This window comes from Thermobia domestica, chromosome 11 (assembly GCF_964235325.1).
Source record: "Thermobia domestica chromosome 11, izTheDome1.hap1.1, whole genome shotgun sequence".
Taxonomy (NCBI): Eukaryota; Metazoa; Arthropoda; class Insecta; order Zygentoma; family Lepismatidae; genus Thermobia; species Thermobia domestica.
The window spans coordinates 87,150,137-87,175,552 of record NC_137464.1 but is presented as its reverse complement, the minus strand read 5'-3'; the positions used below and the strand labels follow the sequence as shown (position 1 = coordinate 87,175,552).

Genomic DNA, 25,416 nt, shown 5'->3' with positions numbered 1-25,416 from the left:
TCATATTTCGTACAGGCTCGTATAGCCGTTGAACTCTAAAAGACACCTAAACCAAGGGACGTTAAATTCCAGTTGACTTCTTTCTTTTTTCTTGTTTCCTGATGTAAATATATATATATAATATCCCAGTTTCTCTTTTTGCTTCATCACTTTTTTCGGTCAGCAGATAAAAACATGATTGGAGAATTATTTGATTGCAGTATTTGAGTAAGTAATGTATATTTACGGATACTGTATGTGTACTATTATGAATCTCACATATTGTAAAATAATAAGATTGAGAATTGATTTTTGTTGAACATTTAAGTTTTTTTTAAGTTCAAAAGGAATTCAAGATTCATATTAAGCCGAATTTCCTGTATAACTATTTCAAAACCAATATATTTACGAACTTTTGCAAGAGTACAGTAATGTTTTCAAATGCGATTTCTGTATGATTTGTATACATGATTTCCTATCTATATGATTTCAGATGTTAATTATTAGGTTGGTGCGAATGAAATGTTTGCCCCAAATGCGTTATTTCTAAAGAAAGAAGAAAAAACTACAATATCTAGTTATCGAAGGAGACACCATCTGCAACCACATATTTTTGTCATCGCTCAGCCAATGATTAGATTTCGTGGCGAAAGAATTCTGAAGCATACGATGCGAAGAAGCCCTCCGATGCTAAAACATCGAATCACATTGCGTCATATGATCAGGGAAATTTTTTCCTCTCAAGATATGATCGAGATGCTGAAAGAGATTATAATTGGTAGGAGAGACATCAGGGGAATACGGTGGATGAAGAAGGGTATCATACTGCAACTCATGGTGAGTCGTCACCGTCTTCTGAGCTAGACTTGGGCGTGCGTTCTTGAACAACATAACATTTATGGAGTCTTTTGAACATTTGTGGATGCTGGAGCTTCCTCGTGGCTATATGATTAGTGTACTAGGCTTTGGCTCGGCAGACCCGGGCTCGATTCTCGGTGGGAGCTCATGTGATTCGGATCTCACATTAAACTACAAGTCCACGTCTCATACCCTTGGTGCTAAAAAGAACGCTAAACTCTAACCTAATCTAATCTCTGGATGTTTGCAGACAACGTTGTGGTGCATTTAATGAAGTTCAGCTGTGTAAGATCCACAGTGATGATTTCACTTCGATGGAGAAGGGCATAATGGATGAACCCTACCATAGATTACCAAACCCACAGCATCTTCTAGGGGGCGTCGGAAACCGCCCTGGACTTCAATCAACACAGCCATATCCTGATCATTTACGATTGTCATAGGAGATCCATTTTTCATTAAAAATGTGTAATTTCGGCAAGAAACTTTCCCGGTTATTCCTCACACTCAGAAAATGGCACACCTCCAAACTGCGATCCTTGTTGGCCATTGTCAACTCATGTGGCATCCATGAGTACAAATTTCTCACCTTACCGATTGCACGGAGCCACGGAACAACAGTGATATGGTGTATGCCTAACTCGTCTGTAATAGTACGGCCACTTTTCTGTGGGTATACTTCTACGGTATTCCTGAGGAGCTCATCGCAACATGATAATGGTGAATGCCCATGAGGCTCATTTTGCAATGCTTTATTATAGAAACAAAATTTGGTAAACCAATGGCGAATGGTACGTTCATTTGGTATTACTGGCCCAAATGCAGTTAATGTTTTTTGTGGCTTGCTATACAGAATATCGCAGTTTGAATTCGTAACGAAAAATTACTCGCAGTTTTGTATCCGGTGTAGTCTACTTTCATACGACTTTGTTCAACAACGCACCATCATACCAGTCTGTTCAACAACGCACCACCTTCTGAAGTGTCTGGGTACCCAAGTCTATCTATTTTTTTGCTAGACGTGTACAGAAAAAAAATGAAATCGGTAAGTTTCACGTTCCATTGTTATGCTGGCTAGGCTTAAGAATGAGGCGATGATGAGAAATTAAGAAAGTGGGAGGAAACGGGAGAACCCCAAGAAAACCCACGTACACGGTGTTTGTCCACCACTAAATTCACTTGGCGCGAGCTGGGATCGAACGAAGGACCCCATGCACCAAAGGTAAACGCTCTACCACTAAGCCACCGCGGCCCCCCGGACGTGTACAGAGTTGGTGACGTTAGACACGTGATCCTAGTCCTTTCCTGAGTTGTGTTGCTGAGGTGAGTTTTCTGCTGGAGTCAAGCTGATATTTCATTCAAACCAACCTAATGATACTTCTTTCTATTTCCATTAATTTTAAACATTTTTATTTAGTCCCAATTGTATTAGCTAATACGCTTCCTATGGTTTCTTTCGATATTTGATAATAGATATTACTTTCCATTACTTCCAGTGAACGTGCTGATGCCACAGGTGCCACTGGTCAAAGACTGAAGGAAGGTGCACATATCAACAAATCGTTGGTTACTTTAGGTTCTGTGATCTCTGCTTTGGCTGAATTATCTTCTTCTTCTGAAACTAATCATGCAGCAAACAGAAGCGGTAGAACTGTATTTATACCTTATAGAGATTCTGTCCTCACGTGGTTGCTAAAAGACAGCTTAGGTGGGAATTCGAAGACTATAATGATAGCAGGTCTGTATACATTTTATTCCTTTTTACTAGTTTATTATTCTCTTCTAAGACAAAGAAATAAACGTAGTTTGTAGATACATTCAAAAATCAATTTAGATTATCATAAACTTTTAATCTAAAGCTTCCTGGTGGTCAACAGTACTTTCTCGTATTTTGTGCGGGAGATCCGATGGGAACTCGTGTGGTTCATATACCACTTCAAACTGTGGTTCCGCTTCTTGTATAGCCTTGATGTTAAAAAGGATCTTTTTTATATTATTTTTTAACTAAATAAAATTTCAAACTTCATTGATGATCATAAAATAAATATCTTTTTCTTATTTTCTCATTCTCACATCTCAACCTTTTCTACTTTTTGAAGAAGAAAAAGAAAGAAAAAAAATAAACAAACAAAAACTAAGAAAGGGAAGTTCATATTCCATGTTGAATTCAAATTATTAATCCCACTTGTCTATATATTTTATCCCATTTAACACCAATTTCATCCAACTATGCATCGTGTATTTTAAGAAGTAACTAATATGCTTTAAAATTTCTTATATTCTTACATGTGTTTGGAAGATTAAGCTAAAGGGGGAATAATATAGAATTAAATGTTTTCTCTGTATTTAGCACGTGAGATTGTATTTCAAGTGTAAAAACTACCAAATCCAAGTAATTCTTATCGTTTGCTTTTCTCATTCCAGCTATTTCTCCGGCAGACTGTAATTATGGTGAAACGTTGAGTACACTGCGTTATGCAAATAGAGCAAAGAACATAATTAACAAACCCACCATTAATGAAGATCCTAATGTTAAACTTATTAGAGAATTACGAGAGGAAATTTCAAAGCTGAAGGCTATGTTAGGAACTGAATATGTAAGTACATAAGTGAAATATCATGTTCTTGAACATAGCTTTCAAAGTAAAAGAAATATTTCATTATACATAGTTCTTTTTAGAAACAAGTTGTTAAGCTCATGCCGAAACTTTTTGATTTTATCTGTTCAAAACATTCATATGAATACCATGTTTTGTAACCAAGTTTAGATTCTGAGTTTCAAAAATATATCAGTAATTATCAGATGTTGGCGTGAATTGTATTACACTTGTTTCAGCTTTTTTACTTTCCAGCGACGATAGAAGAGAAGAAAATATGGTGATTATTATATAAATAAATAAATAATGCGGATTTACACGTTTCACGGCTTTATATACCGAAAAACGGATTTTTGGATATCCGTCCGTCCTGATACAAAGATATTCATTCACCAGAGGCCATACCATTAAGCGTATCGAGACCAAATTTAATTAAAGTTTTTATAAGATTCCCTACGGGAGGTTTTTTGAATTTCTTCCAATCCCCAAAAGTAAGGGCAGTTTACCCAAGGGTGAAAATCAAAATTTGCTATTTTCTCGAAAATGGTGTGTAACAATGTTGTTCATATTTAATGCTCCACTAACTTCCCTATAATATGGTATAAGTCATTTTTCTACAAAAAATCCAGAAGAGAGAGTTTATTCTTGGGACTTAGTTTTTTTTTTTTTTTTTTTTTTTTTAACGATTTTCTTAAAAACGACGCAGGCAATTTTGTTCATAAATAAATATTTCACTATTAACCTTACAATATGACATAACTCATTTGTCTCGAAAGAATCCACAGGGGGTAGTTCATTCTTGTAAACTACTCAGGTAATTTTGTTCGTATTTCATAAATAGATGTTTCGTCGTAAATAGCCCTAATACGTAATAGCCATTCGTCATTAGAAAGTTCAAGTAGTTTACTTTTGGGCTGAGTTTTCTTCGAACAAAGCTTTCCGGGAACATAACTATACTCGTATTTGATAAATATATGATGCAGCATAACATCATTTAGTGTAAGGAATTGGAGAGAGAAACATTAGTATGGTGGTCCGTACCTTTTATTTGGTATATTTAACGCTGTTCTGATGACTGTTTCTTATTACTCTTACAGTTGTTAGGGAACTATAAATGTACACTCTCATGAGCAAATTAACTGCTCATTATCCAGCTACGGTAAAAAGAGATGTTTTTAAAAGCAAATGTATTGTAGGTTATCAGAGCAAACTGTTGTGCCGTATCTACATTACTCTATAATAACTGTTCTAATTATATTTACTTGACATTCATTTAGGAGTTTAGGGAGCAATTAGAGAGTCAACTAATACAACTTTGTATTGTTTTCCTTGATAGCCAAGTGAACTTTGTGGTGGACAAACACCGTGTGCGTGGGTTTTCTCGGGGTTCTCCCGTTTCCTCCCACTTTCTTAATTCCACCATTTCATTCATTTCTCATAATCACCGTTTCCTTTAGCCTAACCGGCATAACCGTGGGACGTAAAACTCAAAGATTTCATTTAATTTTTGTTTTCCTTGATAGGACTTGATATTTTAAGATCACGAAAATCATTAATATTAACTATAATTATAGAAAGCGTAGCAAGACATAAATTTGCCTTGCACAACGTGTTAGTAGGTTTTGTACACTACACGACTTCGATATTTAGACTTATGTAATTGCTAACTACATTCTTATTCCTTAACGGTCGCAGTAGACATTTCTTAATCGTACATGAATTCGCTTCTGTGCGTTCCCACCCTGTTCCCACCCTGCATATAACAACGAGAATCTTTATGTTTAAAAGCACTGAGATTCCAGTATTGAAACAAGCAAATATATTTCTTGTCTTTGTTTCTGGTCTATTTTTTGTCTATACTTGTATTTCTTGTCTATTTTTTCCGCCCCAACACATTTGGAATTAGCTATGAATTAGGTATGTTTGTTTGTTGTTGAAGTTTAGTGGCCCTTTTTAGCGTCGAATCCAAATGAAATTGGAGGTCCATGTTTCATATAGCCTCAATGCTGAAAAGGAATGCTAAACTTGAACAATCAAACAAGTCTGTTGCTGTTATTTATTGATCAAATTGTCAGCTGGTGTTTTATTGGACATTATTTAACGCGAATACTGCGCATTTTTCGATCGTTTTGAGTAATTTTTTTTTATGGTGTTACGGGAAACTAATTGTTTATTTTTCAAACAGAACGCACGAAGACACGCAATTCATTTTGTTTGTCTAGAACGAAGGAAAAAGAAACACTATATGAATTAGTGATGATGAAGTACTTCTTTGCTTTCAGTGACTATTTTTATTCTCTCTCAGTGTAGTGGACGTAAGATGAGTGCACTCAAATAACAGAGTAAGTTGCTAGGAAGGAATACATTATAGGAAGTACAGTATGCTGCAAATTCACAATTTAATATCAATGATCTAAATCAAATCTTCATTAAGTTATTTTGTGCGTTAATAGAAAATCTTTACGGAGCACAGGCGTGTGGCTATAATTGAAATATAAATTGAAACTAGAAAATCACTCATTATTATTAACACTTTAACAAACAACAGGCATTTTCATTAAGATGCAAATCCAACACTTGTACAAATATTTGCATGAAAATAATTGCTATAGTAGGTCTTGTCTTTGCAACAGAAAAGATAAATAGTGTAGTACTTTCTTCTGTTAATATTACAAGAAATTTGTCAAAGTATTTGCCTTATTCCTTCCTTTACTCTAGAAGTTTTAGACTCGTTATCGTTCCACAAAGGCGTCCCTTGTATTTTGCCTAGTCGAGTTCAGGGATTAAGAGAAGTTGATACAAAAAAGTGTACTTGAGTAACTGGTTGATTGACATGTTTGGTAGGGAACCTGTTTTATTTTCTTGTTTGATTTTCAGACACTTTTTTTTTTCCTGGACAGCAGTGATTTTTTTTTTCTGTACAGACACCTCTTTATTATATGATGGATACTGGAGTCCAATGAACTGTACTAAACACTTTTTTACCCTTTTTTTAAGAAAACATTTCTGGAGAGTCTTACTATAATACATGTATTTGATACTTATTACGGGATAACGTTGTCTACAAGACAACACCAATGTTGTGCACCATAAAATATGATTTATTCAGGTCGATACACTTTAACAAAACAACTAATGCTTTTTGTTATGATAATTTATTTAGCTTGCCAATAGGTTCAAAAATCGAGTGGCTCAAAATGTCCGAGCTTAACATTTCTTTTCTCTGTTGTTTTCATAAACATTTAGTGAGTCCTATTAAACACAATCTTTGTACATAGTTACATACGTCGTGCCTTTGAATTTATCACTCCGGACATGCGTCATCACTTCAGTATTTATAGAGAAGATTAACAAGTATAATGTTATTCTGGTTATTTTACTTGCGAACGGAAATAGTAAATCGTTCATTCGTTCAGTCAGTCAATTTATTTGTATCGTTTACAAGATGTGAATATGTTTCCAAATAATTTAATTTTGCCTATAGGTGTTTGGCCTTAACTTTGGTCGACAACTTCCAATGGCGACTAAACTCTAAGGATCATAGATGGAGATCTGAAATTTCGTGCACTGCCTTTTATGCGGTATGGTTAAGATACTAGTAACATATTTTTTTCGAATCTTGATCTTACAACTTAGATGGTTCACTAATGCTACTTTCCCCAAAAGCATTCAAAATCATTTAGTTATGTACGTTTTGGTAAAAAGTTATTGTGTTTCTCTGCACATATCTTTTCGGAAAACTAACGTTGTCTGTGAAACTACATCTGCTTGATTATCTTTTTTGCAAGTAGCATTACATTTCTTATTTCAGTAATCTTCCTTAAAATTACTCTTGTATCTGAATACTTCTCTTTATAAGTACTTACTGGTATCTTAAATAGCTGAGGTACAATAATTAAAGGGACATTGCTTTTCAGTCTTCTTTGTTTCACTTTTTTTTTCACTCTACTAATAACGTAGTAAATTGAAAGAAAGTGTTAACACTACATTAATATATAAATCTTTTCAATATTCATTTTTAAAAAAAAGTTCTTTCTCTTGCTGAAACATAGACATAATTTTGGGTGCTTTTAGGGTAAGTACTTTTTAATTAATAATAAATGTAGATACTTTGAAATATCTAGGATCTATATTAATAGATCAGAACCATATCCAGAAGAAATTAAATACTGACTGCAAGCAAGAAATTCTGTTATTATTCAGTTCAAAATGTTTTGTCGCGAATTCTGTCGAGAAATTTGAAGCTTAAAATATATAAAATGACAATCGTGCCTGTAGTGATATATGGTTGCGAAACATAATCGCTTACTCTGAGCGAAGAACACAGACAACACAGACTGAAAATATTTGAGAATAAAATCTTGAGACAAATATTCGGACCCAAGAGGAACAGGAGTGGGGAAGGGTGGAATCTTCATAACCAGGAACTACACAGTTTATACCGTTTACCAAACATTATTAGGATCATCAAGTCTGGGAGGCTCAGATGGGCAGGTCACATAGCCAGAATGGAAGACAGTAGGAATGCTTTCAAAGTTTTAACTGGAAATTCAATCGGAAAAGGACCATTAGAAAGACCTAGGTGCAGATGAAAGGACAATAATAAGATGGATTTCGAAGAAACAGGAACACGAAGTAGAAACTGGATCCAGTTGGCTAAGGACAGAAGTCAGTGGAGAGTTTTTGTGAACGCGATATTAAACCTCTGGGTTCCATAGATCATAGAGTTAGTTAGTTGTGAATATGCATCCTATTAAATCAAGTAGCAATTTATATGGTCGTTGAAACTGGTAATAACATAAGCCTATATTTGTGTTATTTTTCTTTAATTTGTAACAAAATAAACGTGATATTGCAATAAAAGTGTGCATTATTTCACAGGAGCTTCTTATAATAATATGAGCTCTGTATTTTAATTTTAATGAAATATTAAAAGTCTTTCAATACAAATATTTTTGTTATTTATATATATCGATAATATTGATCTATTTATGTAGGGCTAAGGGCTGTTATTTGGTCTTGAATCAGAATGCGGTTAGCAATTACTTAAGTTTGATATTCAAATTGTGTGGTGTAGAAAACTTACTGAACACTACTTTCAGTAAAGTTTTGTACATGATTTTATCTGTATTGGTACATTTTAGTACTGGTCTTCTATAAGAGGAGAAAGAAAGCAGCTCTGCGAGTGACAATTACGAAATAATTCAATAAATTTGTCACAGTGAAACAGAAATACATTAAAATATGCGTTACGAAGCATGAACATTTGTCTGCTCTTCTACAGAGAATCCATTTGACATTAAGACATTTTCCACAATGTGACATCAAGTTTTCGGTACCAAGTAGAATGATTCGTTTGTCTGGACGCTGAACCCAGGGTTGCCAACCGTCCCGATTCTGTCGGGACTGTACCAATTTTTTATTATGTCCCGTGTCCCAACTGAATACTTGTCGGGACGCATTTTGTCTCGATTTATTGATTTTCAAAATTAATAAGTTAATTAATACTTTGCCGGGCTTTTTTTTTTTTTTTTAAATAAAGGAATAACTCATTCTTTTAAACGCACAGTTTTATGTAGAATTAATTTAACAAATTTGTGTTTTGACTCGTAAAAAAATAGACGCTCGTCTTTAATTTATAGTTATTCCCTAGTTGTTTTGAGTTGATAATCCAGCCGATTACGATGACAGTATATTCCATGCAGCGATAATTTTTTTTTTTTTTTGTTTTGTTTTGTTTTGTTTGCAAACACTAGCGCTTACTTCAGCGGTGGGCGCCACGCTGACTATAACTCATTTGTGATAAAAACCAAACATTCTATATAGTTTTCTTTTTAAACATTGTATAAGTTAAATAAATCACAATTGTTTTGGTTTGAATTTGTTGTATGATGATTAGCCAAAGAATAAGACTTTATTTTAGTAATACTTTTTGTCAGTAATTCCTTAAGGATGTTATGCACTCATTTGTGATTTTAAAAAAATCTATATAATTTTCTCTCTAAACTTTTTTTTATATTAAATAAATTGCAGTTGTTTTGGTTTGAATTTATTGCATGTTTCTGCTTAACCTGAACCTGTTGCTTATACCTTTAAAAAGTAACAGTGTTGAGCAATGGGTGGGAAAAAAAATAAGGTGCTGCATTCATTCAGATTCATGTTATTCAGCTCATTATTTACAGTTTTCAACGACTCACCGTACGTATAGTCGTCGTCGGTGAGGGGGGGGGGGGGCCTCCAACATCGATTGGCCTATTCCGATTTTTTCTTAAGAAATGTTGGCAACCCTGGCTGAACCATTAACGCACGGTCATAATGACCTCACTGTCGCTGCGGAAGCGTTTACCGGCAAGGCATTCCTTGGTGGATGAGATGAAAGTATGACAGCGCCAGGTCTGGAATCTATTCCTGATACATCAGAATTTCCCAGTCCCAAGACTGAAGTTTTCGCAACACTGTAGCAGCAACATGGGGACACACACTATCATGCAGAATGATGTAGACTTCGTCTATGACTTCGGCGCAGAGTAGATTGTAGACGAACCAGTGTAGCTGGGACATTGTCAGTTTTGTCCATTTACTGCGACATCAGCAAGAATCACCGCGGTTGCCCTAAAAGACGGAGGGCAAAACCTTTCTTGTGGACTGGGTATTCTTGATTTTTTATGGCTAGAGCGAGTTTGTGTGTCTAGACCATACTCTGGCACTTTCTTTTCGAAACGTAATAAACACACATTATTCGTCTCTGTAACAATTTGGTCGAGGAATACGTTTATTCCTTTCCTACCGAAACAAATACTCAAGACAGCATGTCATACGGTTCTCCATGTGCAGTGGTGTGAGCTGTCTGGGGACCCATCTCGCTGATACTTCGTGATATCTAAGTGTTTCATGATGATGATGTATGAACTTGCATGTGAAATGCGCACTTCATTCACTGTTATTTGAATTCCAGTCCCGTTGAATCATCTCATTCATAGCATTAACATCTGCTTGTGTGTGAGATGTGCGTGGTCGTCCGGAAACGGGTGTCATTGGACACACGGACGCGTGCTGCTTTGAGATTTGCACATCACCGACGGTAATACACACACACACACACACACATATATATATATATATATTTCAGTTTTTGCATACTCATTTATGTTTCGCTGTGAAGAAAGTTACTCAATTATGTGCTGATTTTTTTTCGTTCATTTTCACAAGAATAAGAAACATTCGTAAAATATATAATTTACGCAGTGTTTACATATCTTTCACGTACTTGCAAAATTCTGAATTTTGGCGAAAAATATTGATTTTTCTTTATTTAAGAAGAATAAGAATATTATTTCTTTTTCTTTATATATGTGAAATTAAATTAATTCATTTTATGTTTTTATAGCTTTACGAGTCTCAACCGCAAATGTTGGCACAACTTCAGCAGAAAGAGGCACAGGAGAAGGTGCTTAGAGAGGAATGGGCGGATAAATGGCGTGAAACGCAGAAGATCTTACAAGAACAGAAAGCTCTTGGGCTTCGAAAATCTGGTCATGGTGTTGTTTTAGATTCTGACATGCCGCATTTAGTTGGTATTGACGATGATCTTCTCAGCACAGGGGTTACTTTTTATCATCTAAAGGTATAGTATATTTTATAAACATAGTGTTATGATAAAATTTCATGGCAATAGACATGAGAAATGATACTCATTGATAACAGTTACTGTCTCTACACAATTGTAAGCCGACCCTTTTTCCATTTTTCTTAATTTGAAAAATACTCCTCGGCTTAGGATCAGTATTGTTAACACAGCCGGTAAAGTAAACAACACCCTTTATCGACGCAATAGGAAGTCCGAAAAATGTCACGGAAAGCCACCACAAGCAAATTTTTGCTATCTGTAGACTCAGTGTTGCCAAATCAATAGTGAATTTTCTTTTAATGGTAGTGGATTTTTAGTTTTTAGGAAGAAACAAATGCAAATTTTGTATTGCTTGTATTTAGATTTAACAGATATCGGTATTTTAAGTATTCACAGAAAGAAAAATAAATTTCTGTACATAAAAAAAGCATACTTGAGTGAATCTATTAACAGGAAAATTTTTCCTTACGCTTTCTATGCTTCATTTATAAATTAATTTTTCTCTTTCTTATTTTCGTTTTAAATTTCCGAAGTGTCTGCTTATAATTGAAGATTCTATATATATTTACTTTCTAAAGTGTTTCTTCCGTTGAGTTTCGGTTCTCTTTTTGTATCAATAACAAAATATACATAGAATCTCTCAGTTGTATTTTCTAATTGCTTCAAATTTCTCTCGTTTAGGAAGGAGAAACATTGATTGGCTCAGAGGATGCCTCGGTGAAACAAGACATTCTCCTAAATGGCAGTGGAGTGGAACCAGAACATTGTAGTATAATACTGGAGAAAGGTGTAGCTACTTTGATACCAAAAGGTCAAGCTCAATGTTGGGTAAATACGATGTTAATTGATAAACCTACTCGCCTTTCACAAGGTAAGAAAATAAATAGGTGTATTATAGTAGTAGAAAACTAATGATTTTTTGTTAACTTCGCAGTTTTCACAGAGTAACAAATATCAAAAAGAGTTTATTCTATTCTATTTCGTAGTAATTCAGATTCAGATATTACTGGCTGACCCAGAATAGTTTGCATGGTTGGCCTTTGCTCCTGTGGTAGTGAATCGTTGGATTTCTTAAACTGTACAGTTATTTTTTTAGTTCAGATTTAAATGCTGATCTGTAAGCTGGTGTAAAACGTATTTTCTGACACAATTTGCCTTGTTAAGCCTTCGACTCCGGTTGATATAAATACACATCGATCCCGTGAATGCGTAATGATGTATTTTTGTATCCAGGTTCCCCCATACCTGGAAAATCAGAAAATTTTATTTTGTCAGGGAAAATCAGAAAAAATATTGAAAAATTCTTTAATGTTACTGAAACCAAGTGGTCGTTCTCGATAATGAAGGCAGGTTTGAAGTAATAGGGTGACAGTGTTCATACCATAATCGTGTTTATGATCACTCCGACATAAGTTTGACATAGGCGCACCAATTTTGTTGATGTATTTTTTGAAGTAATATGGTTATTTGGAATTTAGAGAACACAACACAGTAATATAGAATAATAGGTTACAGATGCATTCAGTTATATCAAGGCGCGTTGTGCCATGTTTTGTGGTTAGGTTATATTGCACGTTATGTTCAAGAGTAATTCTGCGACATAGGTCCACCAGTTTTGTTGGTTTACTTTTTGTTTGGAAAGAGTATGTTCTTTTGGTGGTTTCATATAAATTTAATTAGAATCTGATGATAGTCTTTGAAGCTAACCATGAAACTCTTCAACGGTTGACAGTGTTACTATCGTAATTAAAACTGACTTCATTGTGTACATACTTACACATAACTTCAACACAGATGTATCTGATTTTAATTATTCTTTTAAGTTTCAAAGAGTATACTTTCTCGTAGGATCTATATAAATTTTATCAGGATCTAATGACAGTCTTTGGAGCTGGACCGTGAAACTTCTCAACAGTTGATAGTCTTAATACCTTGTATATGTGTGGATAATTCCGTATCGCGTAGACCAATATGCATGTTTTCTGGGCTGACCTATTTTATAAGAAGTTAGTGCTCTATCTTTAAATATCTAGAGACCCGGGTTCGATTCCCGGTGAGAGCTCATGTGGTTCGGATTCCACGTTAATCAGTAGGTCCACGTCTCAGATATAGCCTCGTTGCTGAAAGGACGCTAAACTAAAAATCAATCAATCAAATAAACATATGGGATTACGAAGAAATGGAAAAAGTATACAAACTTTTATCAGGGAAATAGGTGAGTTTTGTCAGGGGAAGACAGTTTACAAAAATCTGTGGAAACCCTGGTATCACCAACTTTTAAATTCTAATAAAAGTTCATGTCAGTATGATAAACTACCCCGATACCTCTGAAAAATGTATGATAAACTACCCCGATGTTTTTTTAGGACGTCCCCCCCAACTTTGAAAACCGTGGATTTTGTATACCATAGAAAAGAAAAAATAAGCGGTAAATTTCATTATCAAACCTTGAAAATCTATAAATTGTCAAATTAACAAGAAAAGAACTTAACCAGAAGCAAATAAATGTTGTTTTGAAACTTTCTGTTTTTGGTCCCACACCGGATTTTTTTTTTTTTTTTTTAATTTTATTTTATTTTATTGTTGTGTGATCAGGAAATCTTATTTTTATAAACTTTCCGACCGTGAAACTGAAAACTTCTGAAAAGTGAAAACTGTAAATAAGCCGTGAATTCGATTATTTAGTTTTACGTATGATTATTTTGTTTTTGTTATTCAGAAAAGAGATTTGTGGAAATTTATCTTTCCTTTATTTTTTATATTATTTTTTTTAAAAATCCTTCGGTGAATCTTTTTGAACTGAAATTTCTCATTTGCTATTCTGAATAACAAAACCGTCATTCTTAAAGGATACTGGGGCTTGCTTATCCCACAAATATGATGATGTGCATAGTTGTTCCCAACCTTCTGTCTTTTAAATATACAAAGGACTCTAGTTGAAATCATTTTTTTTTTTTTTTTTTTTTTTTTTTTGAAGTGTTTATGCCTAGATAACTCTTTATTGCGTCAGTTTCTGTCTTCTAGAATTTTCCCTCGTTTGTTCAGTAGATACATCTGATAAATTAAAGAGACGAAATCGAGATATAAGATTATTTGCTATTTGTTATATCTCATAATAATATAAATAGATATTTGAGCTTCTGTCTTTTAGAATTTTCCCTCGTTTGTTCAGTAGACACATCTGATAAATTAAAGAGACGAAATCGAGATAAAAGATTATTTGCTATTTGTTGTATCTCATAGTAATATAAATATTTGGTCTAGGAATTAATTCGTGCGGGTGAACAAGAGATGGCGCAACGAACGGAGCGTCCCACAGTTCCGTGTATCCACACATGTGTTGCAAACCCCTGTCATCGCGTATCGTTCGTAGTATAGGGCAGTGGATTAAAGCGTCAACAACACAAGTTTGTAGTTAATTGAACATGGCGCAATTTGTGCCTGATAAAGTGTTTTTGCGGAGTGTCCTGCTGCATTACTTTAACATGCAGAAAAGTGCGACTGAAAGTCATCGTATTTTGGTGGAAGTGTATGGTGACCATGGTCTAGCTGAGCGAACGTGTCAGAAGTGGTTTGCACGGTTTAGAAGTGGTGATTTCGGCTTGGCAGACCAAGAGCGAGCTGGACAGCCAAAAAAATTTCAAGACGAAGAATTGACAGCATTGCTCGAGCAGGATTCGTGTCAAACGCAGGAACAACTTGCAGCAGCATTAGGCGTTGATCAAACAACAGTCTCCAAACGGTTGAAAGCCATGGGAATGATTCAGAAGATGTCACATTGGGTTCCACATGAATTGAAAGACAGAGACGTTGAAAGACGAAAAACCATTTGCGAATTGCTGCTTCAACGACAGAGCAGAAAGGGGTTTCTGCATCGAATTGTTACGGGTGATGAGAAGTGGATCCATTACGAGAACCCCTAACCGAAAAAAGGCCTGGGTGAAACCAGGTGAACCAGGTCCATCACAACCAAAACGAGATATTCACTGTGCAAAGGTTATGCTGTGCATATGGTGGGATATGAAAGGTGTGGTGTACTATGAGCTGCTGCAACCGGGTGAAACTATGAATGGAGAACGTTATCGACGACAATTAATGCGTTTGAAGCAAGCTCTGGCCAGAACACGACCAGAATGGGAGAACAGACATGATAAACTTATTGTTCAACATGATAACGCTCGCCCACATGTCGCAAAACCGGTCAAAACCTATTTAGAAAATGTCGGATGGGAAGTTTTACCCCACCCGCCGTATTCACCAGACGTTGCTCCTTCGGACTACTACTTGTTCGATTGCATGAACAACGATTTGATTGGACAGCGGTTTACTTCTTCAGAAGATATCGAAACATGGGTCTCTGACTGGATCGCTTCCAAGGATGAGGACTTCTTTCGCCACGGAATCCGTACATTGCCTGACAGATGGGCGAAAGTGGTGGCTAGCGATGGACAATATTTTTCTTAAGGTATTTATGTATTTTGTGTTTGTACTACAGCTTCAATGTGTGCGTACCAACCGCACGAATTAATTCCTAGACCAAATAGATATTTGAGCTTTTATTACTTCTATTTTTGAATTGGAAAATAACAAAATTTAAGGGTAAGAACTTTTTTTTTTTAATTACTATTTTCATATTTTGACATGTACTTATTATTTAAGGGGAAAAAGCCTATTCAAGAAGTTTTTAATGTAAAAATGTTTGATGGTTAGCTCCTATACCTGTTGACCAATTTTGATGACTTTTGGTACGAGAATGGACCCTGGCCTAACTTAGGTGTTTATCACATTAGTTTCCGGAAGAGTAAATGATTGAGGGGTTTAAAAATTTATGCCAAAAATACAGAATGTCACGAGCCCGTCAAGGTACAATGGTGAAACTCGGTATATAAATTACTCATTTAAAATAAAGTTCTTACCCAGCAAATTTGAAAATTTTCATTTTAAGGGACATTTTGTATGTAATAAAAATGAGTAGCGTTGTTCAGCGGCCAACTTCTCCCAGACCCGAATTTAATGATATTTGGTACATGAGTTGATCAAGGCTAACGTAGGCTTTTATTTCACCATCGGCATAGGGGTGGAAAGGAAGGTAGCATGTAAAAATAATCGAAAACTACCGATATTAATGCCTAAACCATAGTTTTCGGAGTCACTGAGATGAATTAGTGGCCATTCCAATGCTGTCGTTGAGTGATATATAAAAATAATCGAAAACGACCGATATTAATATCCAGTCGATAGATTATTGGGGTCGCTTAGATAAATAGTGATACTCTCGATGCCATTAAGTTCACATGGGTGGAAGGGCTTGAAATCCTAAAATAATCGAAAACGATCGAAATTAGTGCCTAATCCATAGTTTTTGGGATCGCTGAGTTAAACAGAGATATTTCCCTATGCATTTTAAGTCCATGGCAGATGAAAAGGAATGATTTTACAAATTTTTAACAATACACTTTCATTGAAGTACATACCCTGAAAGGAGAAGGGGTTTAATGGTCCACACATAAAAACATAATGACATGCGAATAATAGGTTCTTACACAGTACGTATAGTGTATTCTGAAAGCACTGCATTTATTGTGCACTGGATACACTATTTGGGTGGGCAAGCAAAATGGGTAGCATTCAATAGCCGAAGTGCCATCATATCAACCCCACCATCCTTGCTCGAAGACCCTAGAGCTCTTTGGTGGCTAAGCGATTAGCGTACGCGCCTTTGGCGTGAGAGATTTGGGTTCGATTCCCAGCGGGACCGCATGTGGTTCGGATTCCACGTTAATCAATAGGTCCACGTCTCACTTTTAAAAAGGACGCTAAACTCAAGATGATCATCGGAAACCCTATATATACTAGGTATTTCAGATAAAACATCCAGTTATTTTAAATAAGAAGTAGAATCGGTATATCAATATGATTTATGGTGTATAAGTTTAATCAAAATTAGATCAATAAATTAAGAAATCTTAGAGAACATTGACACACATAAATATACGACCAAGAAGATCTTTATTTTCTGAAGCTAGTTAATGGCTAATTCAATAATACAAGTATATACAATATTGGTTCATTTTTATGCTCGGCTAGGACTCACTGAAGAGGAAACTTAAGTTTTCATTATCTTCTTTTTTCTTTTGAGTTTTGCTTTATTATTGTGATAAAGGGAAATATTAATGACGAAATGATGTTGTTGTTGCAGGATGCATAATACTTCTAGGTCGCACAAATATGTTTCGTTACAATGACCCAGTTGAAGCAGCGAAGTTGAGGAAAGAAGGTAGCAAGTCTCAGCTCAATTTATCACGTATGTCTCTACTTAGTTGGTCCACAAATGATCTCGCTTGGTCCACTGAGAATTTAACTACAACAAGGTAGGTTATTTTGTAAATGTGTTATATAAAAGGAATATCAAATCACATGAGTGTATCGGGTTGCGACATAATTTTGAAAAACTCCTGTAAGAAGAATATAAATATTTTGATATTTAAGTTATCGTTATTAACTTTTAATAAGTCAGCTTAAGTTAACCATAATGTTGTAATGTAGACTAGCATAAATAGTATAACAAAGAGGCGTAAATCACTCAGGCATTTACAACATGTAATGTGATACGCCCTTCAATAAATCACGTTACGATTATAATAACCTTTCTTGCTGGTCTCATTGCTAACGCGTGTGCCTTTGAGCGCGAGGATCCGAATTCGATTTCCGGTGGAAGAGTATTGAACACATTACTATTGTCTATAGATATATCCTACTTTAAATTGTAGCTCTCGTCCTATATAGCTTCGCTTCTGACGAAGGATGTAAAGATCAATCAATGAATGTAAATAGAATGAAATTTAGTTTTCTTTCAGTTTGAAGTTTCATAAGAATGTCATTATAATTTTCTTCAGTAGAGTATTTGTTTTACATATTATTTTTAGTGCAGTGAAATTTTAGGTTCTAAGACTACAAAACGCACTTTAATCGAAAATGAAATGAAATAAAATCTTTACGTTTTACGTCGCACGGTTATGCCGGTTAGGCTAAAGTAAATGGTGATGATGAGAAATGAAGGAAATAGTGGAATAAAGTAGGAGGAAACGGGAGAACGCCGAGAAAACCCATGCACACAATGTTTGTCCACCACAAAGTTCACTTGGCATAAGCTGGAATCGAACCAAGAACCTCATGCATCAGAGGTGAACGCTCTACTACTGAGGCACTTGAATTGAATGATGTCTAGTAACCATTTCTAATTTTCCCGTTTTTTAGACCAGAAATTATTTCCCTCCAAAATTCATGATAGTACGACAGTAGCCAAGAGTTCTTTCACGGGTAAATGGTTAACCATCTCGATTTGGTCCAGGAGACCCAGAATTCGATTCCCGTTGAGAGTACATCTGGTTTCTAGCCCGTGTTAAGCTGTAATTCCATATTTTATATGGCTTCAGTACTGGAAAAGAATGCAAAACTTAAAAACAACCAACTAGAAACACGATGGGTCAATGGTAGAGTGCTTATTCCTGGTATCAGAGATACCTGTTTCGATCCCACATCACATGAGTGATTGGACAACATCTCGTCAGTTGACTTTCTCGGGAGTCTCCAATTTCCTCCCACATTCTCATTCCATCAATTGTTTCATAACCCATGTACTTTCATTAGCAATTATAATCATAGTCTCTTTTAGACTTCAAAGCTTACACTTAAGACCTAAAAGTAAAGACTTTGGTTCATTTCATTTCTAGGATAACCACTATGTGTCAATCTGTTTGCTGAAAAGGAATGTTAAACTTTAATCAATCAGTTAATGGTGTGATGATTGTGGTAGTCGTATTTGACTTCGTATTGAGATATTTAAAGACTATCAACATTATAATTTGTATTCTGTTGCACTAGATTAAATTATCTGATGTTTATATTAGTATAGAAGTGTGAAACTTCTATTAAAGAGAATATTAAATTTTTACTTGGAACATGAAATTAAAAGTAATACTCATGTATAAGTGGAGGGGAAGGGAGATTATGAAACGGGAAGAATGATAAGAATTGGATGGTATACAATATTATTATGAACTGCAGTACGTGCTGCTAGCATTATTTATTAGTTATTTATATTTTTGGCTTTCAGTGATGAACCACCTGAACGATTGGAGGGATTGGAAAGTCAAAGGGCCTCCCTATTAAAAGAGAAAGAAGCTTTCAAGGTAAGATGAAACATATTTCCCTTGAAGGTCTGTGACTCTGTTAACTAATGATCATATTTAAAATTATTTTTTTTTAACTTAACGGCACACACATTCACTTGTTTACGCGCATGAAATGCAAACTTGCAACACATGAAAGCATTTCGCGTTTGAAAGTAAGTTAAAAAATTACTCGAAAAAAAGCAGTGTAGTATATCGAGAGTAAAAAAGAGAAGAATAAAAGTTCAATTTCATAAACAGAATTTAGTCCTGTTTTCAAGCTAAAATTGAAAGTAAAGGTAGCGAACGAAGGACGGTCAAGTCTTAACACTAGTCAGCGAGGTAACACGGAATTGCTTTTGTTCATGTGAATCGGAGTAATTGTGTTTTTTGGAGACTCGAAGGCAGCAGATGTGTTTCCTTTTTTCTTTTTCTTATTCTTCATATACAGGTAATTACCAAAATAGTGAAATCACTTTTAACAAAATGCAACTTACCTGATTATACCACCGTTAATCTGTATGTGTAGCTTTTGTTTTTTTCTCTAAATTGAGGCCGCGACTCTAGAATAATTCCTACATGAATAGTGGATTATTTTTCATGTAATGCTGCACAATTACTCTAGCAATGGTGGAAGAGGAAATTTGTATAGGATTCGATGCTCTAGAATTGATCATAGACGGTCAAGAATGTCTAAATCTGGGGATTGAGCGGTCCAGGGGACTGTCGGAAGTTAATGTTGATGTTCTTCAAACTATGCGTTAACAAGTCTAATTGTGTGGCACATTGTTATCATGGAAGGGTGTTTCATTATTAGAGAACATCTGTACTATAAAATACAGTACATTAATTTGCATTAATGGCATCAATACCATTAATTTGTGCTTTGAGGATAATAATAGGAGCAACTGAGTTGCGCCTCACACCAACACAAAGCCGCCGTTATGTTTAGAAGTAAGAAGTACGCAATCCAGAGCGAACACCTCTTTGGATCTCCGCTGTAAACCTGGTCTGTTGCACTTTTCATGGATAAGGAGAAACATGACTGTCATTGGACCGAATTGCTCTCTTCCAGTAATTGGTAGTTCATGTTTTATGTTCTCGGTTCCATCTTTTACGCGGTGATCAGAACTTTCGAAATCGCAAGTCGACTGCAGATGTTGAAGCTACACAGCTCTAATGGTTCTGTAATTTTGGAAATAGATTTTCCAAATGCCAGTTGACTTCTGCAGTCAGTGTGTCGCTTTAACTGTACAATTTTTTTGTTACAGTCCTCTTCCAAAGAATAGGAAAATGGTGATCCCTCTCACCTAGGTTTACTTTCCGTCCATTATTCCTCTGCTTCGGTGATGTCTTACCATGAATTCTGTATGTCATCATCACCTTGGACACTCGCTATCGATGTATCTAATACAATAGCAGTCGTAGTTCATTTGCTTCAGCTAATCATGCATCCACAACTCCCGTTGAAAGTCGGAGAGATTACCCATTGTACAATCCGCGGCAAAAAACCTGCAACATGAGCATATAAGTTTATTGTGAAATAACGAAGTCTTTTGCTCCAAAATAAATATGCACGGGAGGAGACCGAGGTTTATCCTGGCGTGATTCATTCCACTTAGACGTTATGTTCATTCCCTGTGCTATTAGGCGTAGTTTCACAATAAACTTACATCCTCATGTTGCAGGTTTTTTGCCGCGGATTGTACCACCATTGTCTGACCCACAGGTGCAAACTTTTACAAACCTCAATCAACCTCAACCTCGTCACGAACTTTACCTCACTCTCAAGCCCTTCCTTCCCCTTAACTTCACTCACTCTCATGGCTCCTGACCACCCCTCAACCTCATTCACCCACATGGTCCTCATCATCCAAACCTCACTCGCCCTTACCTTCGTTGCCTCTTACTATCACTCACCCTCATAGTCATTCAATACCTCTCAATCTCACGCCTTCTGAAACACCTCAATATCACATTCTCAACCTCAGACATTGACTTTCGAGATCGAATGAGGTTGAGGAGTACCTCATAAAGGTACCCACATTTGATCTGTCCTGTTGCACACGAATCCGTACTAAACTGCCTCACATACTACTCACTACCACTAGAGTAGAACTAAAAAGACCTTCATAGTGTACTAATATCCTTGTTGCTAACTTTCAAAGATTACGTGGTGCATGCAATACGTGGGTGTTTCCATGATTTTGATATCTGTATATGAGAGAGAAAAATATATCATCAGGAATATATTATGCTGAAGTTAGAGTACGGTTCTAGAACAATTGTTTTGAGTCTACTATTATCCTAAGACAACAAATAATAATGTATAATCAAAAACAGAACTGAAATTAATAGGCAAACCTAAGGCTTATTATAAAAGAAGATCTCATATGTGTATCCATTGTGTTAATTCAGTATTCGGGTACTAGTTCTAGAAAATTAAACGTAAGATGTAAGAAATATCGGAATTTTGACATTTAAAAATTATAGTAACTGTGGATATTGTGCTTCTTGGTTGAGACGTAAGAAATGCAGATTACAAACTATAAAGCAATGGTTGTAACTGATCAACCTAATTTAAGAACTAAATAAGTTTAAAATGACAAGCTTGCTACGTACTTCTAAATATCATTATATGATGGTTAATCACTAATATGAGGTGCTGAGTAATTAATGTATTCAAGCGATTACATATTGGAGTAAAGAGGCTTTGACACTGCAAAAAGTTTATATATATGCCCAAAACAAGCTCAGAAGACTCAATATACTCAAAACAGAATCAGATTCAAAACAAACTCGGAAGTTGAAAAATAAGGACCACCCTAATATACAGTATACATATAGTGTGCATATATAATAATAATAGTAGTTAAATAAGCATTCACAATTGATAACATTTCATTTATCTTTACTGTTTTCAGCGGGAGCAGGCCGAGCGCGAGCTGGATTGGGAGAGAGAACAGCAACAAAGAAGGGAAGCATTGGAAGCAGCCCAAAAGGAATTGGAGGAGGTATGTTTCATTTTCTGTACTTAACAGTGTTGTTTGGATTTTCCTAGGTGAAAGTCGTTTGCAAGTTAACTAGAATGTGAATATACCACAAATTATAAAATACAGGTGGCTTTCAGACACACACATTTTTATTTATAAAGACGTACGTATTTTTCCATTTTCGAGTGACGAAAGGAGAGAAGAAAGTATGCTAGTCGTGAAAAAATATCGAATTCAATATATCAACGAACTTACACGTTTCTGGCCCACAGATACCAGAAAAGTGATTTTTCAACATCTGTCCGTCTGTTAGTCTGTTCGTCCTGATATATGCTTACCTAGACGCCATACAGTTCAATGTACTTCAGCAAAATTTTAAACTTAAGATTTTTATGTGATCATCCAGTGTGTTCGAATTTTCTTGCTGCTCCTAAATATAAGAATAGTTTATTTAAGGGGAAAAATGCTATTTTCTATATATATACGGTCCGAGTTTGTGCATACATTTCATAAATCAATTTTTCAGAAACAACCCAATTGTGTTATATAAGTCATTTCTGTGAAAAAAAATCAAGAAGTAGTAGTTAATTCTTGTGTGGGGGAGAGGTCTTCTTGGACGATTAAAAAAAAAAAAAAAAGCACAGGCAATTTTCTTCATATTTCATTAATAACCTGACAAATGTAATATTGCTAATTTATGTTGGAAAAATGTACGAAGGGTAGTTTATTCAATTTCCTCAAAACATTCGCGGGCGATTTTCTCAAAATTGTCTCAGGCGATTTTGTTCACACTTCATAAATAAGATGACAATATGGTATAATTCATTTGTCGTAGAAAAATGTACGAGGGGTAGTTTATTCTTAGGAGAGAGTTGTTTTCGGACAGTCTTCTCAAAAACGACTCAGGTGATTTTGTTCATATATCACAAACACATATTTAATAACTTGCCAATAAGCATAACTCATTTGATCTGAAAAGATTTATTAGGAGTAGTTTATTTCTGGGGGTATTTTTTTTTTTCGGACATCTAGTCAAAACGACTCAGGAAATTTTTCTTCATATTTCTTAAATACATTTTTCATTAATATAGTGGTATTGCATCACTCATTTGTCCTTAAAGACTGTACATAGGGTAGTTTTTCTTAAGGTGATTCTTTACGGACGGTTTTCTCAAAAACGACTTTAGCCATTTTGTCATATATAAATATTTCATTAATAACCTGACAATATGGGATAACTTATTTGTCTTGAAAAAACTTATGAAGGGTAATTTATTCTTAGGAGTGAGTTATTTCGGACAATTTTCTCAAAAACGACTCAGGTGATTTTGTTTATATTTCACAAATAAATATTTAATTAATAACATGATAAGATAGCTTAACTCATTTGACCTGAAAAAAATCTACAAGGGGTAATTTATTTTTGGAGGAGATTTTTTCTGGTGATTTTCTCAACGACTCTGACGATATTCTGCATACTTCGTAAATAAATATTTAATTAATAAGATGACAATGTGGCATAACTCATTTGCCCTAGAAAAATGTACGAGGGGTAGGCCTAGTTCATTCTTGGAGGTCAGTTTGTTTTCGGACGATTTTCTCAAAAATAACTTGGGCGATTTTCTTCACATTTCGTAAATAAATATTTAACTAATAACCTGGTTATGTGGCGTAACTCATTTGTACTGAAAAAATCTTGAGTTGTAGGTTATTCTTGAGAACGAGTTTTTTCGGGTGATTTTCTCAAAAACGACTCAGGCAATTTTCTCATACTTCATGAATAAATATTTCATTAATAAAATGACAATGTGGCATAACTCATTTGCTCTAAAACTATATACGAGGGGTAGTTTATTCTTGGGGGTGAGTTTTTTTGAACAATATTCTCAAAACCGACTCAAGCTATTTTGTCTATATTGCAGAAGTAAATATTTCGTTACTATAATGTCGTGTCACTTCTATAAGAATATCCACAATGGGTGTGTACTCTTGTGGTGAGTTTTTTTTTTTTTTTTTTTTTTTTTTGGGGGGGGGCAATTTTGTAAAATACCACTTATGTGGTTTATTATTTTATAAACAAATTTTCATTAGTAACCCTAATATATCCTACAAGGGATAGTTTACTTTCGGGTATGAGTTTTCTTCCGTATTTTATAAGAAAGAGTTTTTATTAATGACTGCAGCCGAACATGATTTAATTTGAAATTTGGAGTGAGAAAGTTTGGTGCGGTGATTCGTTCGTTTTACTTTAAGGGGCCCGAGAAGTAATATAATTTAACTGGAAATAAAAATAATGTCTTGCGATTTTATTCTTCAGAAATTAACCTTGTTTAATCTGTTTCACTGGGATTAGCTAAAGGAAATAAAATTCGAAATGAAAATTGCTAAAAGATGTAAAACGAAAATTAATTAGTAAGGCGAAATAAATAGAATTATAAATGATAGTACAATAGTTAAACAGAGTTGGTAACCTAATGGTTGTCTTGTACTACATTGGTGCAAGTTCTATGGAAATTAAAATCAACACACATGAGCTAATTATTTCAATTTGTGAATAGTTGATTTCAAAGTGAAACTATAAAAAACATATCTCGATCCCAGTGCTAATCATGTTGGAAAATCATTTAAAACGGTTTAACCGTCTTGTCGCGGAAAGGCGACATCAATGTCCATTTCATTTTTAGATTTATAGATATGATATGACTTTTTTTTTTGGGAAGAAGTGGGAGTCAAGTTACATAAGGATCCTGCCTTTCAGGTAAACATATAAATAGTGCACTGTGTTCGGGAAATACGAGAGTAATTCGATAAGTAATCGTCGTGACATGGCGTTAGCAATAGTGGATGAAACTTCACCGTTGTTATATCACACAGTCTGTGATTCAGTAAGCTTCCAGCTGTGGTAGTGAGAGTATTGTATTGCCGCGCGTGTACTGGTTATAACGTCACAAAATGTGTGCTGCCATTGAAAATCCTGCCAAGTGCGGTATACGGAATGATAAAATTTCTTTGAGCAAAAAATATGTAAGCTGCGGACATTTATCGTGAGTTGTGTATTCTAGGACTAAACATTATGAGTAAAGGTGTTGTGCGTCAGTGGATCAGATTTTTCAAAGAAGGAAGAACAAACCACAAATAATGGACAGGGTAGATACGGAAATAAAGGATGAATGAGAAATAGTAGGCCTTCT

The 25,416-nt window shown here is 35.1% G+C and overlaps 1 protein-coding gene across 3 annotated transcripts in view; it reads left to right on the top strand.

Moving 5' to 3' along the window:
* Klp98A (kinesin-like protein 98A) overlaps positions 1 to 25,416 on the top strand; it is a 289,085-nt gene that overhangs the window by 172,829 nt on the left and 90,840 nt on the right. For all 3 annotated transcript variants that reach the window (XM_081730769.1, XM_081730768.1, XM_081730767.1), the window contains exons 8-14: positions 2,334 to 2,575; positions 3,262 to 3,434; positions 10,822 to 11,058; positions 11,743 to 11,932; positions 17,261 to 17,432; positions 19,178 to 19,253; positions 22,157 to 22,246. In XM_081730769.1, coding sequence (XP_081586895.1) covers positions 2,334 to 2,575; positions 3,262 to 3,434; positions 10,822 to 11,058; positions 11,743 to 11,932; positions 17,261 to 17,432; positions 19,178 to 19,253; positions 22,157 to 22,246 — 1,180 coding nt within the window. The remainder of the gene's footprint in view (positions 1 to 2,333; positions 2,576 to 3,261; positions 3,435 to 10,821; positions 11,059 to 11,742; positions 11,933 to 17,260; positions 17,433 to 19,177; positions 19,254 to 22,156; positions 22,247 to 25,416) is intronic.